Below are 20,944 nucleotides of genomic sequence, written 5' to 3' on the forward strand. Positions count from 1 at the left end.
TCAAAACTTTGAGGCCAACTCACATAAACAAGAGGTATGTGTATCCCCGCATTCAACCATTAGATCTTCAAGCCATGTCCAGTGTTGTATCACATTCCATTCTTCCTCACCCCATACTGTCCCATTGTCTATTCAGTCATTCTGTTTGGATTTGATTCCTAGCATGCTGATTTAGGCTCCTGCACCTTCCAACACACACACACACACACACACACTCACCTGCTGGAACATAGAAGCAGTCCCCTGCAGTCAGGTAATACGATGTGTTATGTAATGTCACAATAACTTTGCCATGGATAATATGGAAAGCCTTAATGGAAGCCAAAGGGTTCTAAGGTTAGCACCATTTAAGGAAGATATCCAAGAAAACACTTGCACACACATAACAAAGATAAAAACCCAAATCAGCCAGCAGAGCTGCAATCTCTTTTCCCCATAATGATGAAAAATAAGATGTTCAAAAGGGGGATGGGGTCCAGTTTTATTTTTCTGATATTTCTATCTTGTCTGCAAGACTTACAAAGTAGGAGCAGATGGACATACAGATTTAATACAAAGCAAAGCAGGGCAATATGCATGCAAAGAACCTTCAGTAAGCAATTCATTAATGTTCATTTGTTTTGGGGGGCGGGGCAGACCTCTCAACTTCATATATTATTTCCAACCACTCCAACAGATCTTCTGTTTACAGAGTCCATTTCATAAAAACTTTTAAAAAGCACACTTACTATTGTATCCATGTCGACAAACTGGTGCCCCTTTTCTTTATATGGTTTCAGAATCAATCTACCAGTTGCAAAAAGAGACGTATTCAAATTTTTGTGTATTTCTACTGCTTCATCTTTGAAGAAGTACGTTTGACTGTCTGCAGTGTTTATACAATCTACAAAAAATGTCAAGGAGATTAGCATTAATGCTACCACACAATTAGTCTTGTTACAAGCTCAGTGCAATAGATATTGTTTCAGTGCAACACCTCCAAAAGCCAGACTCAACATTTAGCTGAAAAATTATGACACTTCTTATGTCTCCCTCAGAACTTTCTCCAGAAGAGAAACGAGTATTTCAGATCCTCAACTTTTTATGCACAATGTGGCATGAACATTTTTTTTTCTCATAAGTCTACATAATTCAGGAAGTCCCTTGGTCCCAGCCATCAACTCACCTAGATGCACTTCATTATTTGTTACTGGGTCCAGTACAATGACTGGCTTCGATGCATCAGCTAAGCTGTGGTCCAAACTTGCAGGTATCTCTCCTCTATCTGAGGATACTAAGAAACCAAAACAAGACCAAAAAAGTAATCAATATAGATTTCAAGAAGTTAATAATTTAACCACAACTTTTCCACAATTCCAATGTCACACATTAAGTAACGAAATTTTCTTTAATAACTGACTAAACAGAAGGAACACTCTTCCTTCAAATAAAGAAAACCATCCATAACAATTCTTTGAAAATATCTTTTTCATTGAAATAATTTCTGTGTGTTATAGATGAAACTCTCTAAATCCTAAGGAATTTCCTGGGGAAATTCCAACTATTTATCCTACGCTATTAACAATAGTATTTATTCAAAACTAAACTGTATGTTTTGAGAGATGTGTTTTTCTAGCAACAGATGCTGAGAGAATATGAAATACATGATGAAGAGTGAAGAACAGGTGGTTTTGCTCAACGTATTGTTGATAGGCATCAGGGGACTTAAGAGAGAAAGCATTCAAAGATAAGCACATGTCCAATTTTCCCTTTCTCAAGAAATAACACTAAGGAATCTCACTCTAAGTTGTAAATCTGAGAACTATTGCTATAATAAGAAGGACTTTTCCAGAGAAAGAAATATCCTAAGAATTGATGACAACACTATGCTTCTCAAACAGAAAAGAGATGCTTTAGAATGTTCACGGCAGAATAAATATCCCAAAGCTCTCTTGCAGAATTCTCTTAAGCAGACAATTTTAGCTCTACAGTGCACAGGAAATTTCTTTAAACACAGACAGAAGAAGCATGCTAAAGGCAAGCTATAGCACTTTGTAGGCACTCATGGCAGCTTAAATACTCTTACAGTAAGACTGTCAGGGGGAGGAAGAAAGTTACTATGTTTGAACAGCTTTGTTCCAACATAACCATTCCTCTATAAAAAGAAGCAGCAACAGGTACAACGCTATAGCTATAAAAACAGTATTTTTATTGTATCAATAACATTTAAGAATTTGTGCTAGAAATTCTACTTGGCTGACAGGCCTTACATGCATCACTAAGACCCAAGGATGTAAGTGAAAGACTATCTCTGAGGATGAATGTCTGCCACAGAGGAAATCAATCACTTCTGGAAGACAGTTCAAAGGCACTTCAAGCAGCCAATAGTTCTTGTAAGATACAATATGAACAGTCACTACCAGCTCAGGATCTCATGGGCTGCAAGTGATTTATATTACAATATAAACTGTACTTAGACCAAATATTGATCTATACCAGGGTCCTGTCTCCCATCAGTGGCCCAAAGCAGGTACTCCTTCCATTCCTCAAAATGCTGTAATAATATACTCAATATAATATATTCAATTGAATACTTTCCACCTCTAACCTGGAGTTCCCATACTTTATTTAGAGCTATTAACTCTCCGGTTAATGTATCTGGTTCTTGCCTTGAAACTACATAAATACTTTTATGCATAATATTCTGGGCAGGAAGCACACAGTGAGAATGGCCACCTTATTTTGCTGAATAACCCAGCTCTCACTGTCTTCCCTCTATACCTTCTATTCTTGTGTTTAAAAAAACAAGCAGAAAACCCCAACAAGACCATTTATTTCTATTTCCCTTCTCTATGTCACTCACGATTTCAGAGGTGTTTTAGACCTGTTCCTTAGAGGCCTCCATAGTACTCTCTTCAGGCTTGAGGAGAATTCACCTCAGGAAGTTGATGAGCTTTCTCTAAGCCTTCTCTAGTCATACCACTTTCTTTTTGAGGTAAGGAATAAAACTTACATGAAACACATGTAAAATCAGAAATTGGTACCAACAGTGATTGTTTTCTTCCTTATTTCTCTGATGATTATGTCAGTCCTGATTAGTTTAGTACTAGATCCATATGGCATTTTCCATGTTTGTTAGCACTTGTTTTAATGGTTCTATAACTTCAAAGAGAAATGTTTCAGCTTCAAACAAAAGCTCTAGACAGTCCCCATAAAGAAAGGCTCTATAGCATTACAACATTTTCCAGAGAGCACAGCAAAAATAATCTGGCTTTTGGACTTTGACTCTCTTTTTTGAGCACTACTTACATGTTTATTATATACTGGCCAGAGAGTCTAGGTTTGCTTAAACATTGCTTTATTGCCCACTTTTAACCATTTTATGCACTGTTCTTAAAGCTCTCTTCACCTATTGTGTTGTGGTTTTGTATTTAAACTACAATAGCTTGTAGCCCTACTAACACTCTCTGCTGCATTTTTAGATGTATTACAGGCTTCAGCAAAATGGCTACAAGTTTTTATACCTTAACCATGCACACTAGCATCATGATCTGAACACAAAATGAGGACAGTTTAGTCTCTTCAGCCCCTGCTTTAAAGGCACAACAGCATTTCTGGGTATGTCTAGCATTTCTTCCTTTCTTACGCTGAAAAGTGAACAATTTTACTACAACAATGTATAGCTTTGCTATAGATCCAGTTGGAGCAGGTTTTTCCTTATCAGATCACATTAATAAATTATGGTATAAAGAGAGAGAGAACTGAGTGATTACGGGAGAAAAATCTTAGAGCAGTAGAGCATTTGATTAAAGAGACTTTTTAAAGTATCCAAAGGAAAAAAGTCTTTGTTCCTACCTGTTTTACCTGTTTTCTGCTTGGGACAATCCTTCCTCCTTTTACTCTTCCTGGGAGATTCTGTTTCTGGATGCACGAGTCCACTAATCACAAGTCCTCCTGAAACAAAAGGAAGTTAAACTAAGTCCACTAACTCATAATAAAATTAAAAGAATGCAAACTTGCACAACCAATCAGCATTTCAATTGAGAATAGACTTCCTTGATGCTGAACTTTTCAGATCACTTTAGAAAGCCAGAAAAAAAAAACTTTTTAACATTAAGTACTTTGGAGTGCAATGCAACTTGAGACATTTTGAAAATTATTTTATCAAATTTCAGTCAAAGAACATTTCAGAAAGCCATGACATGTAAATAATTTTTAAGATAAAATATCACTTTTACAGACACAAAAAAATACTATTTTGAGTGAACTAATTAACTAAACTAGGCTGAATTGTCAGCAAAAAAATTACTGAGAACAAGATATATTTTCTCACTTAGGGTATTTAACACTGAGACTATAAAATGTTATGGTATCTGCTCTCTAAAACAATCTTTACACAAAAAGAAATGCTCCAATGAGTGATCCAGTAGATTGTCTCTTTTTCCAGAATCACACACAATCTCTGACATAAAAAACCCACTAGTACAGAGAAACTCTTCTGTTATTCCCTCAACAGAGAAGGCAAAAGTACTTAACATGCTCCGCTGATATTATTTTCAGCTGACACAGGAGTATCAGAGGAGAAGAAAACTACATGGAGAGACGACTAAGTAACTGGAGACCACAAATAATCATTTTTAAAAAGTTACCCAATAGTAAGTATCTCAAGGCTTGCACAGCATAAGATCAACTCAGATTTTTCTATTCTGCTTTGTCAGAAGGGAGCAATATTGGTATTTTGGAACTAATACCTGAAGGCTTCATAGTATAGTTTACACGCTCGCCTCTCCAGTATTCCAGAGGTCTCAGCCGTATCCTTTTTGTCCGACGAACATTAGGAGTGTTGGAAGGCATTACTGATTTCAAGGATGAAGTCATTAAGTATGAAAGGAAAATTCAGAGACAGAAAATATTAAGTATTATTTCCTCTTGTTCTGTACCACAAACGGGTCAGCCCTTCCCAGCTGATATTTTTATCACATTGCTATCATGACAAGAAAATAGGATTCAAGTATTACCAAATACCTTCTTTTGCATAAATCAGTATTTCACCCTCCTTTTTCTTACACAACCACCACCCTGACTTGACATTAGATTTCATTCTCTATATGTTAGTGAATCACTGATACACAGACATTAGGAGCTCAAGCTCAAGGACAGCAAACATGCTACATCTGTGAAGACAAATTTCTTGATAAAGACTAAGAATCCTGCCTGAATCTGGGGGATTTCATTAACAACCATGAAAAGGCACTGCCTCAGTTATGGGAAGGGGAGGGTAACAGAGACTGTCTAAGTACATCCTTCTCTTCCAGATTCAGAAGTCCTGTTTCCAGGGTCCAGAAGAGCAGCACTTTTGCAAAAAGAAACCACACATTTCCAGGATTTGTCAGATATTTATCTTCACATGTACTAATCACATAGTCTCAACTTTGAAGTTGTGTAAGCTGCCATATATGAATACACCATGATATTTTAGTGTTTGTAAGAAGAGTAAAAGCCCCTTAATATCTTAAAGCAAATTAATCAAGAATATTTAAATGTTAAAAATGGTAAATATGAAACAGTTGCTGAAACAGTTTTTGAAGGTAGACAACTCAAGTGTTGTGCATAAAATAATAATGAAGCCAATAAAAGAACACCCACAATGTAAACAGACAAGCATGGGACTACAACTGACTGCATGACCATTGTTCCATCCTATCCAGACTCAGACCACCACAGAAGTCAGGTTATTTGCACCCTCAGTTTTACTGCATGAAACCAATTCAAACTCTTACTGTTCTCACTGTACAGTAAGAGTTTGTCCTGACTCAGTTTTTTAGGAATATATTCAGTGCACACAGCTGGGTGTGGAGCTGCAGTGCCAGCTAGAGATTGAGCTCTGCAGGAGAGCCTCAGGCAAGAGGTCATGAGCTGATGCTGCCCCTTTGAACCACAATGGGCACAGGGACCTGTGGCCCAGCCCAGTGACCGGACACTCAGGCACACAGCAGGAGCTGAGGACTCAGCTGGAAGGACCAGCAGCTCCCCGGACTGTCGAGCACACAATGTGGGGGTATTAAAGCCCAGATAGTCCTTGGTTCCAGTTTAAGCTGTTATTCTGTTGCTACACCATAAAATTACTTAAAGGAACCAGAGGTCTGAGACTCTGCTATGAGAAACTCAGAGGCAAGCCAGGAAGGAAATCTGGCTGTGTACAGAGTCAAATGGGGCACCTGTCAGGGCACTGGAGCCACCCACTGTAAAGGGGTTTCAGTCCCAGGACTTTAAGTCTGTGGTGGTGGGAGTGTGACTGCCAGAGTGGCTCCTGGATGGTCAGATCTGAAAGTTTCCTTAACACAATACCATGAAAAACCAAAGTGTGGCAGTTAAAAAGATAACTGTTGAATGGAGCAACAAAAAGAAAAACACTAGAAGTTTTAAAAAATAACTTTCAAATAAGGGGAAGGGCTGAAGGTCTGAAGAAATAACAAACCCCATCTGTAAATACTTATGAACAGATGAACCCATTTCTAGGTGTTTGTCTGTGTCTCCTTCAGTAACATTTAAATTAAGTTGAAAATGCACTTGCATTTACACACTTACATTATATTTTAAAATACTCTTACCTATTTTATGCTTTGCTATTTCGTCTGACAACAGATGTCTTAATTTGTAATTCAAGTCTTCAGAATTATCTGAAAACACATTCAAAAACCCCATCACCAAAGGCACTTATTATTCCTGACTTTTATTCAATATGCCAACTAGAAGCAGCCAAAAGTAACACAAACGGAAGTCCCAAGGACAGTGCTTCCACCAACACCTTTTGCTATAAACATATATTAAATCCAGTGTAGATAAACAGTATCTGTAATTAGTTTTAAACAGAGTAAACTTAAAAATTACTTGAAAACCATACATTCAAGTAAATACTCCTCAGACCTATCCCTCTTGATAAAGTGAACACTGACAAATCATAAACTATACACAAAATTTTATTGATCAAAATGCAAGGTCATTTAGATTTATATCACTGAAACCTAACTTCAGAACAAATTTTTTACCAGCACACACACAAAAGTAGGTATCTGAAAAAAGCATTGCATGGACTAATGACATCCACATCTGGCTCTGAAGCACTAAGGAAAAGACTTTGTATCTCCAGGGCTCATGTTCATTACGACAACATGTGGAACTTGTGCAGTGAAATTTAAAACTGAAACCAAACAAATAATAATAACCCTTCCCACACAAAAACCTCCAAACACAAAACCAAACCAAACAACTAACAAAAAAAAAAAAAAAAAAAAAAAAAAAAAAAAAAAACCAAAAAAAATAAACCTAACACAACAAAGCTAACAAAAAAGCCCCCAGAAACAAAAAACCAAACAAAACAAACAACCCCTCCCCCAAAAAAACACCCAAGTATTCTTTGGGGAACAGGCCATGACTTCATCAATGCTGTAATTTGGCTCAGATTTACTTGAAGTGACTGCATACAGGACCATCACATGGGAACACATCAAACTGGTACAAACTGAGCCTGAAAATTTTGTTCAAAGTATTTTAGAAAGAATAACTTTATCCTGGTATGCATGATGCCAAAACATGGAGGGTTATGTTCTCCCAAAGCTAACCAGATAAAGCTGGCATGCTGTACCACACACTTGGATAGAAATGTAACCACAGCCAATAAAATCTGCATTTCTTCTTCTGGACAAGCTGAATACAACAGAAAGTACTGAACTGTCAGTCACAGTTTATAAGAAGCTTATACATAAAATGCAAAGAATTATAAAGTTCAAACATTACCTGAAGATATATCATCCTGCTCAGGAGACTTAGTGCTGGAAGTAAGTCCATCTTCTAGAACAGGCCCACTGCAAAGGAAAAAAAATACACCTGCTTGAACATGTCAAAGGAACATTACAGCACTACCAAGAACAGCAAATTCAAGTTTTCTTCAGATCATGTGGGCTGGGTTCTATTTTGCTTTTAAACAAGTCTATACCAATTACACACTGAAGCAAATGACTACTCCTTAAAAATCATAGGTCAGAAGTTCATGAACTACTCCCCTACTCAGTCATCAGGCAGACAATTAGTGTTCACACCTCCTCTCTAAAGAGGTTTCCTAAACTTTTTTTCTCCATTCCAGAACAGATCTTCTCGCCACCTTTGTAGCATTACTTTAACAATTTTCCATATACCATAATTATAAAAGATAATTTATAATTAAAAGAGCTTTAAAGAGTTGTTTTGCATACTCTAAGGAAAGGACAGGAAAATAAAATGTAGCCTGTCATAAAATCCTCCCCATAAAATGGCAACAATTTACACATATAACTCCAACAGAGATTCTCTAGCAATCAAGCCACTTGTCACAGAACTTCTACAGCCTTAGAATCAGCACCCTTGACCCTCATTCTCCCATCTGAGGCTGTGCTTCACTGCTTTTACTGTGCCAATGAAGTTCAGCTGTTATCCACCTCAACTGCAAAAGGTGCATTTCAATTACCTAGGTTAGCAAATCTACACTGCAAATTTGTCCAAGTCAGTCTGCAGTAAGTTCGCCTTAGAAATAAAGTCCCAAACATTTTCAGTACAATGAGTGCATAAGAATTGAATAAATTCACAGACTGCCACTCCTGTTTGCTTCGTTATTAAGTTTCCATCTCATGAAAGGGGAAGATACATGCCTATGTACATGCACAAAGAGTTTGGATTGTAGATTGAGCTCTATACCCTGACATCAATTTTATTAGTGCAGCTATCATTAGTTCTAGGAGCACTGATCTTTCTGTTCAAAAATTACACACTGATGTGGAAGCAAGCCTCAAAGGAAAGAAATCCCCAAAGGCAATAAGCTTATTATGACCCCCTATTCATGAGAGAAAGAAAAATTGTATTACTTTATTAACTGTATTAGCACAGTATTTAAAGCCCTCAAGCAGGAATCACAATGCTGTTCTACTTGGTGTTTCACCAGTAGAGCACAGAACACAGCAGCTGTACCAGCTGCCCACTCTCAGGGCATCTCCTTGGGGCAGAAGTAGGATTAAAGTAACATTTTTCAGACAACTCAGGAAATTACCTTTGGCAGCTCACAACCTTCCCAGCTACAAAGGAATCCCTAGAAAAGAAAACAACACTCTTATTATATTTGGTGTTAAATAAACTGAATGAAAGGAACCTGTAGGTCAATAATTTTATGTCCTGAACAAAACTATAAAGAAGACATTAAAAAAAAATTAAAAAGCAATGCAAAGATCAGTGATTATCAACCAGGTTTTAAACCACTTGAACTTAGTCTTTAGATTGACAAAAATAAATATAGCTGAAGAATTACATGCTGTATTTTCTAAATTTATCTTTAAAAAGGAACCAATTTGACAGTGAAGTTATTCCGTGGGTGGTGGGGTTGTGTTAAACTAGATCTGCTCTGCAAGTCTCACAAGAAAACTAGAACAATTTTCCTCATGTAGGAGACACCAAGTATGGCACTGAGCTTTGAGAAAAGAATGTTGATTAAACTGCTTGGTTTCTCTATTAACTATTCAACCAGCCTCAAACTACCATGTACTTGAACTGGGCCACCATTGCTTAGAAGTTGACAAGATGTATTTAATTATCTACCAAGTTACATACTACACTTGTGAAGAAACACAAAAAGCCTACTGTGGTCCATGCTGTCTGTTATGTTTTCTTTTGTTACTTTTTATTTTCACATCTGGTAACTTCTGTTTTTTCCTTGCGGTGTCCTGTACAGAAGAGCTGTCAGAATCTGTTTGAGACTCAGAGCCTTCAGAGCTTGAGTGAAGAGCTTTATTTGTTCTACGTGGAATCTTTTTGGGTATCTTCCCTGAAGACTTGGCAGACCATTTCTTTCCAGGATTCTTCACACTCTCCACAGGATGCTGGAGTGCTTTTAGAGGAGTTCTGCTATTGGCATCACCAGGTGACTCTGGTGTGTGTAATGCTTTTCTAGGTTTCTTGGGCTTAGTCAACTTCTGAATCACAGGAGTCTCTAATTTCTGATGCAAAGATGTGGCGCACACTTCATTCAGTTCTACAGGCTCTCTTTCAAGCTCTTCTTCACCAGGTCCACTGTCAGAACTCTCCTCTCTTTGTAACTGAGGCTTTTTATTACTACTTTTCTGGACAGATATTTTAAGCTTTTTCCTTGGAGTTACTGTCCCTCTCTTAGCTACTTTGACTTTCGGAAGTTTCTCCTTAGCAGTTTGTTTCTTCTTAACTAAATGCTGAGAAGCTTTAGAAGCCAACTGCAGATTCTTGGAAGACTTGAGAGACTTTTTCAGTGACACAGTCTGGTCTTTCTGAGGCCCAGATGAGGGCATAGGTAAATCCTCACTTGGCATACTTATTTTACACTGCTCTTCATCAGATGGTTCTGTTTCCAATCCAGGCCACACTGGTTCTCCAGCTTCTGGTTTCCAGGATGTGTTCTTTTTCTGGTTTGGAGAGTCTTGTCTAAATGCATCCTTTTTAGTCTTTCCTGTCAATACACAAAATATTTGGACATGAATACCTTTTCCCATTAAACCTGAAGATATATGTTAACATTTGAATGCATAAAAAAACCCCAAAGAATAAAAATGGGGGAAAAAAAAAAAAGGTATCACAAAACCAGTTTTATCACCACTGGCCAGAAGAAGGCTTTCCCTAAACTATAGTCTACAAAAAACTTTTTGGTGTACTTCCAGTATTTCCTAATTAAAAAAAGGGGGCAGAAATGTTACATTCAGTCTGCTTTCCAGTTTTCAGTGTTTTTCATGCTACAAAACTCTTCACAAACAATTCCTAAAACTCAATCCCCTTCCTGTCCAAATATAACTGCCTTTCTATAGCAAGAGGAACAAAAGCTTATTGGGCACCTACTTTCTATGACTCTTCATACAAAAAGGCAACACTGCTAATTTAATTGTTAATGTTCTAACAGGAAAGGCAAAGGATGTGGCAAAAAAGTGAAGACGCTGTCTCACTGCCTCTCTGTCTCACCCAAATCTAACTGCACAACTGAAACACCAAAAAAGAATCTATTGATGTCTATCCTCTACTTCATTATAATTTTCTCATAAACCACCAGAAAATAACCCAGTAATGTGACCTGCAAGGTCAAGTCTGAAGAGCTGTTAAATAACTTACCCACACAAGTACTCTTTCGGCTTTGAGATGTAAGGACATTTTCTTCGCTATTAGGGATTGGATCTGACACTGATGTTTCTTTGAAGTCAAAAGCTCCAACATCTGGATGATCCAGTTTCTGTTTAGTAAGTGCTTTACCCTGTACTTTCCTGTTCTTGACTTTCTTATTCTGTGTCTTCTCCTTTTCAGAGGGCTGAGGTTTAGAAATGGGAGCTGCAGAGCCATCATTTTTTGATTTTTTCTTCTTAGTGGGTATCGAAATCCAAGAAGTAGAAGATGCACCACCTGATTCATCAATTAAAAATTCACATTCATTTTCTATTTCTATTTCTTGATATTTCACAGGACGAGGTGATGGTGGTGATATGGAGGTTGAATATCTAAAGAACAGAGGGAAAAAACATTCATATCAATCAGGGTGGGGGGGAAATTGACTTTCAGTCTTCCAAGTCTAGTGGTAACTCCCCACACCTAGACACTGTACAGAATGTTCCTCAAAAGAATTATTATAAAGTTCATCCATCATATGTTCCATATTAAGCCTCCATACAAACCTCTGTCCAAGTGTTCTTGTTGCTACAGCTGCTAAGACAGCTGAAGAGAAAGTTTTCTCTGTCCTGGCAGATGATGCAGTAACACGTTCTGTTCCTTGAGCAGGAACAACCTGCTCATCTCTTCCAGGCTGAGGTCCTTCCAAATTTTCCACTTCCCCATGGCTCTTTGCTGCAGCTGGCGTACTCCACTTATCAAAATGCAATCTACAAATGAGAAACAGCATTCAAATATGCTGCTATAAATCCTGAGTGCACAATAAAGTATTGTGAGGATGAACAGATGCTCCTGCTGACAGCATCTCAATTCCTATGAACGAGCTTCCCTTTGGAAACTTGCTGCAACACAGGTGAGCAGTAGGGCTTTCCAGTATAGTGGCAAGTGCCCACAGGCAACATGGAGTCAGCGTGTGACTCTTGATCAAAGTAAAGGCTGCTCAGCAAGACAAATTCCTCATTTTAGGAGGATGTGCTTGAGAAATTGCCAGGTTTCCTAGTCATAGGTGCACTATCTTTCCAATCTCATTCCATCAATGGGAATCAATTGGATCAGTGTCAGTCCATCTTTATGATCTACCCCAGAGATTCAGTCCTCTAGGAAAGCAGAACTGTGGCCAGGACACTGGCCAGTGCTGCAGTTCAGCTTCAATTCTTCCAACAAGGAGATAATAATCACAACTGAAGCTATTTTACTTTGAAAAAAACATCTGTATATTCAGAGCAAGAGGAACAATGACTGCTCATTTCTGCTTTAACAAATTTTTGTTAACTTTTAAAGTCAACACTGTCAATAGGATTCACTGAAGAAGTCTAGATGATCTGAGAAGCTGATACTTTCCTGGAAAAAAGAGTTTAAATTTATTTTGACAGGCTTCTTTCACTTGGGTACTGCACTTATCACCAGAATATTAAATAAAATATAATTCTGCCCTTTCTAAACCCAGATACAGAACGTCCTAAAAAGCTTTCAATTATTTTTTATGAGTTCACAATCCAAACTCAATTTACCCTGAGGGGGAGGGCACACCTGGAATATGACACCACAACCACGTTCAGCTCTACTTACTTAACTGCAGGAGAACTTTTTGCTTCCTCCACAGGAAGAGGTGATCCAACAGCCCCACAATTATTCTCGGGGTCCAAAGGCACGGCCGGACACTGGCATGGTGCTTCAACATCTTTCAAAGTTGTTTTTTTTTCACTTTTAGACACAGGAGACTCTGTCTTTTTAGAAGTAGCTACATAATCAGGTGTTGCAGCCTTCAAGTGTGATTCACATGACACTCCTGCCATATACATAGAACAGGTTTCATTCTTTTACTTAAAATCTTACAAAATCCCAAGAAATAGTTACTTTAAAAACCTTAATTCAGTAATAGTGTGACCAACCTCTGCTGCTGACTGGTTTTAGCAGTGATGCAGGTGAGGGTTCTGCAGTCTCACGGGCTCTTTTCACAGAGCTGGCTGACCCTGCCTTGGGCTGTCATAGTTGGTCACAAATAATGAGATGAAGTAAAATATTTGATAAAGCAAGAGTATTTTAACAGGAATATATATTTCTAGAGAACATGAATATAATTAATGTTCTTCCCTTAATTCATACTCATTCAAATCACAGTTCTATTTCACCCAAACACTTCAACTTTCTATGGTGTAAAACTCTAAAAGTAACTGTAAATTTCAAACAACAGGTAAAACAGTGTGTACAGTAAAAATCTATATGCAGCTTAAACAGACATCTGGCTAAATGTCTGGTCATCTTGAGGTAAACTACTTATTATTGTCATTAGAATGAATTCATTTAAACTGTTTAATTACCCTTTACTAAGACAGGCTGAGGTTTAGCAAGAATTGATTTGAGATTATATTCTAACATCAGACTAAATTAAACAAACACCATTATAAGGTTGCCGCTTCTAAACCCTACCATTAATAGAATATCCTACATAAAAAAGAAAAGTCAAAATATTAAAACTAAATATACATTCTAGATTATTGGCATCATCCTCTCAGGCAGCACATTAACAAGGCCTTCACCTTGTTTCCACTCATCAACAAAGTTACAGACATATGAAGTTATTGTATAGATAACTATCAGGAGTTATCCAGCTGCTTTTCTACATGAATCCCCTTTAAATTTTACTGCCCATCTGATAGCTAAGAACTGTGCCCATATATTTGGCAAAGTGACCACAACCAACTCCAGTGGAGTCCAAGACAGCCAAACCCACCACCAGTAATAAGGCAGCGTGCTTCAGCCTCAGACCATGAGAAATTTAACTATCCTGGACAAAAAGCTGAAGAAGCTTTCATTAGTAAAAACCCAAGAAAAAAAATCTATTAAATAATTCTACTTAAAGAATATTTACTGTTAGAGCACAACAAACTAAACAAAACCACACATTTTCAACAACTATCATAGATCATTAAATTGTAGCCTACATACTTTTACAGTGCTCATACACAACCAAATGCTACAGAATTGATCTTGTACCCACCTGAACCTGTATGCAGTGCTACACTATGACACTGACAGAACTCACCCTTTGTCCCTGGATTGAAGTCCTCTTCTCATTTTTCAAAACAAAGGTTGAGCTATTTGGAGAGTTTATTGTAAGATCGCTGCTGCAACCTATGAAGAAAAAAACAGTAAATATGGGAATCTTGGAATTGTCCACGTTTTATTTATTTTAACAAGTTCTAAGGCTCACTAAGGTCGTGTAAATCCAAACAAGAAAGGAATCAGATGCTTGAGAAAGGGATTATAAGACAGCTAAGACACAGTTCTAAAATGCTGAGAAGGGGCTGTTCTAAAAAACCCTGAGAAATACTATTTTTATCTATTTTATCCCTATTTTTTATTTCTATGTACTTACCACTAAATATAACACAAGGAAGAAAATAATTATTTTCTTTTATCAGCAAATCAAGCAAAACACCAAATAAGAGCTTACTTTCAAAACAATCCTGTATGAGTTTCAGTACGTTTTGACCTGGCTGTAGATCAATTTTATTTCTAGAAAGAAGACAGAAAAATATTTTCAATCAAAAATGCCAAATACTCTTATCCCAAATATTAACATAGCAAAGTTTTACTTCTAAATATTTTAGGTTATTATTTCTTCAAGTTCAGACTTTAATACATTTTTACCTACCATTTCCATGCCTAGATATCTGCAAAGAAATTTGTCTAAGTAGGAATTCCAGGAAAAAAAGCCTCACTGCCACAGATTATAACAAGAATGAAGAATTCTCTCTACATTAAAGAAAACATGCAACTACTGCAACAGCCCTGAGGTAAATGAGCTTTAGGCTGACTAGAGTCTCACTTGAACAAGTAATTTTTGTATAAATCAGACCTGGAGCTATGTTGCCTGCACAGTGATGCAGTCGGAACCAGGCCTGAGGTATTCTATCCATAAGCAAGTGACCAGCTCAGCTGGTTGGATTATTATTTCAAACCAGCATAAATGGAAAGGAAAGAAGTGAGTGATTCACCAGAAGTGAGTGATTGATAAGCTCATTAAATGCATTTCCAGAAATGAATTTCAGCAACAAAAACTTCACAGACTCCTAACATGCATGTAAAGAACATCACAGCACTGCAAATGCTCAAACTCGTCTCTAACATTTACCAGCAAGGTCCAAATACGCTGGAACTCTGCCTGGGTTTAATTTCCCTGCTCCTTGAAAGGCAACATGTTTGCACAGATCACTGCTTCCCTACTCAGGCAGCCCAGTTAGGGCTACCTTAGGTACAGCTACCCACAACCTGCTGCCTCAGCAAAGGAAAACCTCAGAGCCTTGTCCCCCCACAGAGCTTGCTCCTCTTACCACTAAGAAATACAAGAAATTTGTGAAACATCATATGATCAGTTTAATAAGGTACATCAAGTAGTTTTGACATTTAGCTCTAAAATAAAAATCCAGGTACATTTTCCAGAATCTAAGAATGGGTGTTTAAATGTAAATTACCCTCCTCCATGGCAGAATCTTGCTCTGTAGTCTTTTTTTAAACGATTCTGTGAAGAAATAAGAATCAATTTTTACTAAGCATGATGACACCTGACAGAAAAACAAGTAAGCAGATCTCGAGGATTCTTGAGACATCTTGAAGTAGTGGGAGAGTGGGCGTTATTGTTTTTCTTAGAATGCCACAGTGCCTCTTCATACACTTGAAACCTAAGTATAACCAGTCATTCGAACAGCAGACAGGACTCCAGCCATTTACCACAACTAGAGCAGTAATAATTCAAGCAGCAGCACATTCTCTGTGTAATCAAATAAAGCTGCTGACCTGGGAACCAGCATGGTTGTAGTGGATAAAATGGGAATAAAGGGCAAAAAAAATTCAACAGCAAAGCAGAGTGCAATTCTTCACAAATGTGACAGGAAAATATCTCAAAAAAAATGTAAATGTTTAGCTGAAAAACAACTATAATCTCTTCCTGATTAGAGTAAGTTTAGAATATTTAGCAATGTGGAGAGTATCTAATCCTAACACAAGAGAATTCTGCACGTTTTTGTGAAGTTTGCCATATTGACAGTATTTTGCAATTCATTGTGATTCCCCTTTGGCTATTACTTCCGGTATCAAAAATAATCAAACTCTATACGGATAGATTTCACTGCAAATTTTCAACATCAGTTTAAAGTGGCAGAAGGAAGATACAGGGAAAACAACTGGCCAAAAGACACTACTTCAGAAACTATACAGAAGCACACTCCGCAGTCAATCCGCAATCGGACATAAACTTAAACCCCCTTCCCTTCGCAGCAGAGTGCAGCACAATGCACTGCGCACTAAAGAAATTAAAATTTCCTGCCAATGACCTAAAAGAGCCTTTAACAGTTCATTTATTATTGTGTTCGTGTCGCGCTACACATGAAGAATTTTAAAACTTAAGCACGATTCTAGCGTGCCTGCACAAATGTCCTGCTCCTGATGCGCTCACTCTCCCGTGGAAGCCGGCTCTCCCGAGGCAGCCTGAGGGGAACGGGGTCCGGCACAGACACTGGTGCGCTCAGGGGAACGGGGCTCCCGCCAGACCAGCCCCACAAATGTCTGTGCCAACCGCCCGGACCCGGAGTGAGCGCGGAACCCCAATGCCAGCCTCGCTCTCCCCAGGGGGAAGAGGAAGATCGGCCCCGGCCCTCCCCTCAGGAACGCGCCGAGGGCCGCGCCTCTTCGCTACGGACGGGCCCGGCCGACGCCCACAACAAACCAGACAGACAGACAGACAGAGACACACACGCGGACAGACGCGGACATACAGAGACACACACAGCGGCCGCTCCCGCGCTCTCTCACCAAAGCCTGCGCCATCCCGGACCGGGGCCGGCGCGTGCGCGCGCCCCCCGCGCCGCCTTCGAACCTCGCGCGCTCTTCCCGACGGGCGCGCGCGCACGGCCGGCTGGCGGCAGCGCCTCGGCCACGCCCCCCCGGCCCCGTCCCATTGGTCGGGGCCGCCGCGCGCCCGGCAGGGCAGCTCGTTTAGGCGCGCGCGGCTGTTGCGCCTGCGCAAAGGCAGCTGCTGCGCCCGTCGGCCCCGCCCCTTCTCCTGCCCGCCTTACTCTGAGGGGACGGGCGGGGGATGCTTCCCGTTCTTTTATTTCGCCCGTGGGAAAAGCCAGTTCAAATTGTCGGGTTTCGAAACGCTACAAAGCAGCCCTTGTCACCACGGGGCGTTGCAATTTTTTCTTTAAGATTCTACTGAAGAACTCAACAACGAGCAAAAAAAAACTGCTTGAGAACGTAAGGGCGCAGAACTTTACAGTGCCGGCAAAACATTGCCCAAAAATACAGTTTTAGTGACGCTTTTTATCACACACTTGTAATCGGAACACCAGGTCTGATCCCTATCCTTTCTGACCACTAAAGGGAAGGCCCATTCTATTTTAAAAGTACATCATAACGCCGGAAGTTAGCACTTTCTTCTCACGAAAATAGTTTAGATCACTTTGTGAAGAGGGCGCTGCTCAGTGTGCATCAGAACAGACCTGTAGCTTTTTCCCTATGAATTTAAACTTGTATGCTGCTTGGACAAGTGGTAACTTAACACTCCTTCCCTGTCTCTCACCCGTGCCATACAAAAGGATGGGCACCAACACAGTTCTGCTGCTAGCAATGCTCATGGAATGCTTATGCTTATGGAACTTACGGCTCCTTTAGGCTTTGTACACCACGGATAAGCATCTGCACCAGCTACTTAATCAACCGCACAAAATATACCTTTACTAAAATAAATATTCAAAAGGTCTCTGGTCAAATTTATCAAGCTTTGCACAAAGGTTTAGATTGCTGCACTGTGCTGCACATTTGCTTTCTGTAATTGCATGGGATTGATAAACTTTCAATTTCAGCTTTTGGCTGAAATTCAGTTCCTTTCTTAAAACTACTGGCCTACATTCACATTGTTTCAAAGACACAAGGAAAATTACAAACATGAAGATCATAAACTTATCTAAAATCTTTACTTGTATTTGATGACAAGTCTGACAGGTGTACGAACTCCCTGCCTAGCTCAAACCCGTATTATTTCAGGATGTGAAAAGCCATGAAGAGGTGACAGCCTAACTGGTGCTGGAGTTGTTCTCCCTATATACCCCTATTCTTGCATAGTTTTATCTTTTTAATAAGCAGTCACATATTTCACTGTACATAGGAAAAGGGTGGGAAAATGTATGGAAACATGTATTTTTTACTTGTGGTATAGATAATAAAAGCTTAAAACCATCTGATCCATTAAAACATGCTTGTTAACAGTATTGACACCCTCACACAGAATCCTCACTACTCCTAACATTAAAGAAACATGATGACTAACCAGAGAGAAAAGTTGATCTGGCTGCTTAATACTTGACATGCACAAATTAATTAACTGCATCTATTAAGAGTGATAGAAATTCAGAGAAAGCTGGTGTAAATATGAGCAAACTCTTCAACAAAGCGTTTGACTGAGAAGGATCTTCATTGCTGATATAAAACTTCATTCCTGCAAATCAACTGCTCTCTCAAAGAATAACATTTTGAAAGAAAGCTATTTGAAGTGCTCTAGTGGAGAGACAGTTCTTCATCATGGCAGGAAGACAGCAAGCTTTAGCTGCTCCACAGGAATTGTGCATCAAACAGTCCTAGACAAACACAAGCTTTCACTGCCATGAACAAAAATAAAAGAGATAAAAGCAGTTCTCAGGTTCCAGGTTGTGCTACAAGCCTCTAGTTTGGTAGCACTGTGACAACATTGGAGATTTGCTACCCCAAAATTCACTTGCCCAGAGCCTTTTTAGTATGACCATGCTGAGCACCTGCAGAGACTTTTGATAAAAAGCAGGAACAGATTGAAAAACTGGCTCTATCAAACACAAATACTGAATCAGTGTACTCCACAATCTTCCATATAAACACCTTCACTGAATCAGTGTACTCCATAATCTTCCATTTAAACACCTTCACTCTCCATATCAGAAATTTAAAAATGTTTAAAGCATGAAGATCAGTTTTAATGAGCCACTTGATATGCCAAGTTTTTCTTCAGAAAGTCCTCTTAAATTACTAGTTCTTTTACCTAGATTAATTTATATCCAAAAATTTTAAAGGTGTGCTAATAAATATCTAGAGCCATTGTGCATTTTTAGTTTTTCCATAACCAACTTTTCAGCTGAGCAGAACCCATCCAGAGAGCACCCATCCAGAGAGCATCCATCCATCCAACAGAGACACACACAATAAGAGCAGCATAAAGATATTACTTTATCTGTAATTTCTGCCAGCCCTGCCCTAATTTCTGTGATCCCTGCCAGCCTTGACCAGGGCTTTTTACAAGGCTCTCAAAGGCGTACGTGTCATTAGTAAAAGCCACTGCATGAATTATATCTGACAGTTTACTTTAAACCCTGAGGACAGTCATATGGTATTCTAGAACAGTACTGAGACTTTACTATTTTTAAATGCTGCTTATTTCAAAAGCATAAGCATGCTGCTAACACAACACTAACATAACAGAGCATACTTACTCAAAGTTTCGTTTCCCAGCCTCCAAATGTGAGAGGTGACAGTGTTTTCTTGTTGACCTAAACCTTTAAGTGATCCTTGGCACTAATTAGTGACATTATTAAATTAAATGTGAAGACATCCCTAAAGCTAAATGAACTATGATTGAGGATAAACAGCTAAGTTGTTAATAGCTTTTGCAACAGCTGCAGGACAATGTTCAGTAACAGTTTCTAAAGCTGAAACATATGAGAGGGTACTTCAGTTTTAAAGTTTTTATTCTAATCTTGCCTTGCTCTACCATGATGGGGAGAAAAAAAGTACTACCTCAAGTACCCAATGCTTAAATGAGTTAAATTATATGTTTTTGTAACACACCTCTGCCTCACCATAGCAGCAAAACTAGTCCATAATGATTTCCAATTAAGCAGAAATTTTATAATTACATATCCCAATAACTGACCAGTGAGGGTAAAACCTCGTGGTTCAGTGCCGCTCAGACTTGTTCTGAGGACAGGTGTACAGCACAACAATTTGCTAGAGAGAAATGGTACCAAAAGGAGCAGAGCTGAGGTAACAGTTTGCTTTGACAAACATCCAGAGGTATTTGTCTTTTCCTCCCTTTAACATCAAGTGCTATAGTGATTTTAATTTGGTGAGGGCAGAAAGGCTCGACCACATTTTCTCTTTGTTGAAGACCAAGTTTTATTGTTGAAAGTGCTAATTTGGCTCTCCGATAGGTTTTCACTTTCCCCATACTGCAGTATGCCACAAAGAACAGTCTTAGTGCAGATAATCAACAATTCCAGCTCTCTGGACTTGAGGGGAGTTTGACAATTTACACCCCCTGCCTATGTTGAGACTGATAGAAGACAGCTGTGCTGACCACAGCACCACTAAGCAGCCACACAAGAAAGCAGTTCCTCTGCTTTTAAGTGGGAGTTTAAACCTTTCAGATGGATCTAATCTCAAATGTAGATGGCAGGAATGACATTCTTGTTTGAGAATGGAGTAACATATGAAATGAGTTTCAGATGTTCTTAGAACACCAGGAGTATCATAAAATGGTGCTTCTCCTATTTTTTGCACTATTCCCTAAGCAAATGCAAATTGCCTAATTTGCAAATGGGGACCATTTCTTAGGTTCACCATTCTTCTTGCTTTCCTCAATACAAATCTTGCCTTTAAGGTAAGGACTGTACTGGACATTCCATCTCATGGAGTGACCAATCCTCCTTTGAGCAAACAGGCTTGAAGAATACAGGAGCAG

General features: G+C 38.9%; 1 protein-coding gene across 1 annotated transcript in view; it reads right to left on the reverse strand.

Moving 5' to 3' along the window:
• Positions 1-17,189, reverse strand: part of CENPC (centromere protein C) — a 28,078-nt gene extending 10,889 nt beyond the window's left edge. Inside the window, exons 1-17 of the mRNA XM_077177135.1 lie at positions 16,993-17,189; positions 15,657-15,703; positions 14,636-14,697; positions 14,225-14,313; positions 13,071-13,161; positions 12,748-12,967; positions 11,685-11,888; positions 11,131-11,510; positions 9,643-10,480; positions 9,059-9,097; positions 7,777-7,844; positions 6,591-6,659; positions 4,731-4,835; positions 3,835-3,933; positions 1,166-1,273; positions 729-883; positions 220-310 (exon numbers count right to left, since the gene is read on the reverse strand). Of these exons, the coding sequence (XP_077033250.1) occupies positions 220-310; positions 729-883; positions 1,166-1,273; positions 3,835-3,933; positions 4,731-4,835; positions 6,591-6,659; positions 7,777-7,844; positions 9,059-9,097; positions 9,643-10,480; positions 11,131-11,510; positions 11,685-11,888; positions 12,748-12,967; positions 13,071-13,161; positions 14,225-14,313; positions 14,636-14,697; positions 15,657-15,703; positions 16,993-17,007 (2,680 nt within the window). The 5' untranslated portion in view covers positions 17,008-17,189. The remainder of the gene's footprint in view (positions 1-219; positions 311-728; positions 884-1,165; positions 1,274-3,834; positions 3,934-4,730; positions 4,836-6,590; positions 6,660-7,776; positions 7,845-9,058; positions 9,098-9,642; positions 10,481-11,130; positions 11,511-11,684; positions 11,889-12,747; positions 12,968-13,070; positions 13,162-14,224; positions 14,314-14,635; positions 14,698-15,656; positions 15,704-16,992) is intronic.
• Between the last annotated feature and the right edge of the window lie 3,755 nt (positions 17,190-20,944).

The sequence above is a fragment of the Agelaius phoeniceus genome, chromosome 4 (assembly GCF_051311805.1).
Source record: "Agelaius phoeniceus isolate bAgePho1 chromosome 4, bAgePho1.hap1, whole genome shotgun sequence".
Lineage (NCBI taxonomy): Eukaryota > Metazoa > Chordata > Aves > Passeriformes > Icteridae > Agelaius > Agelaius phoeniceus.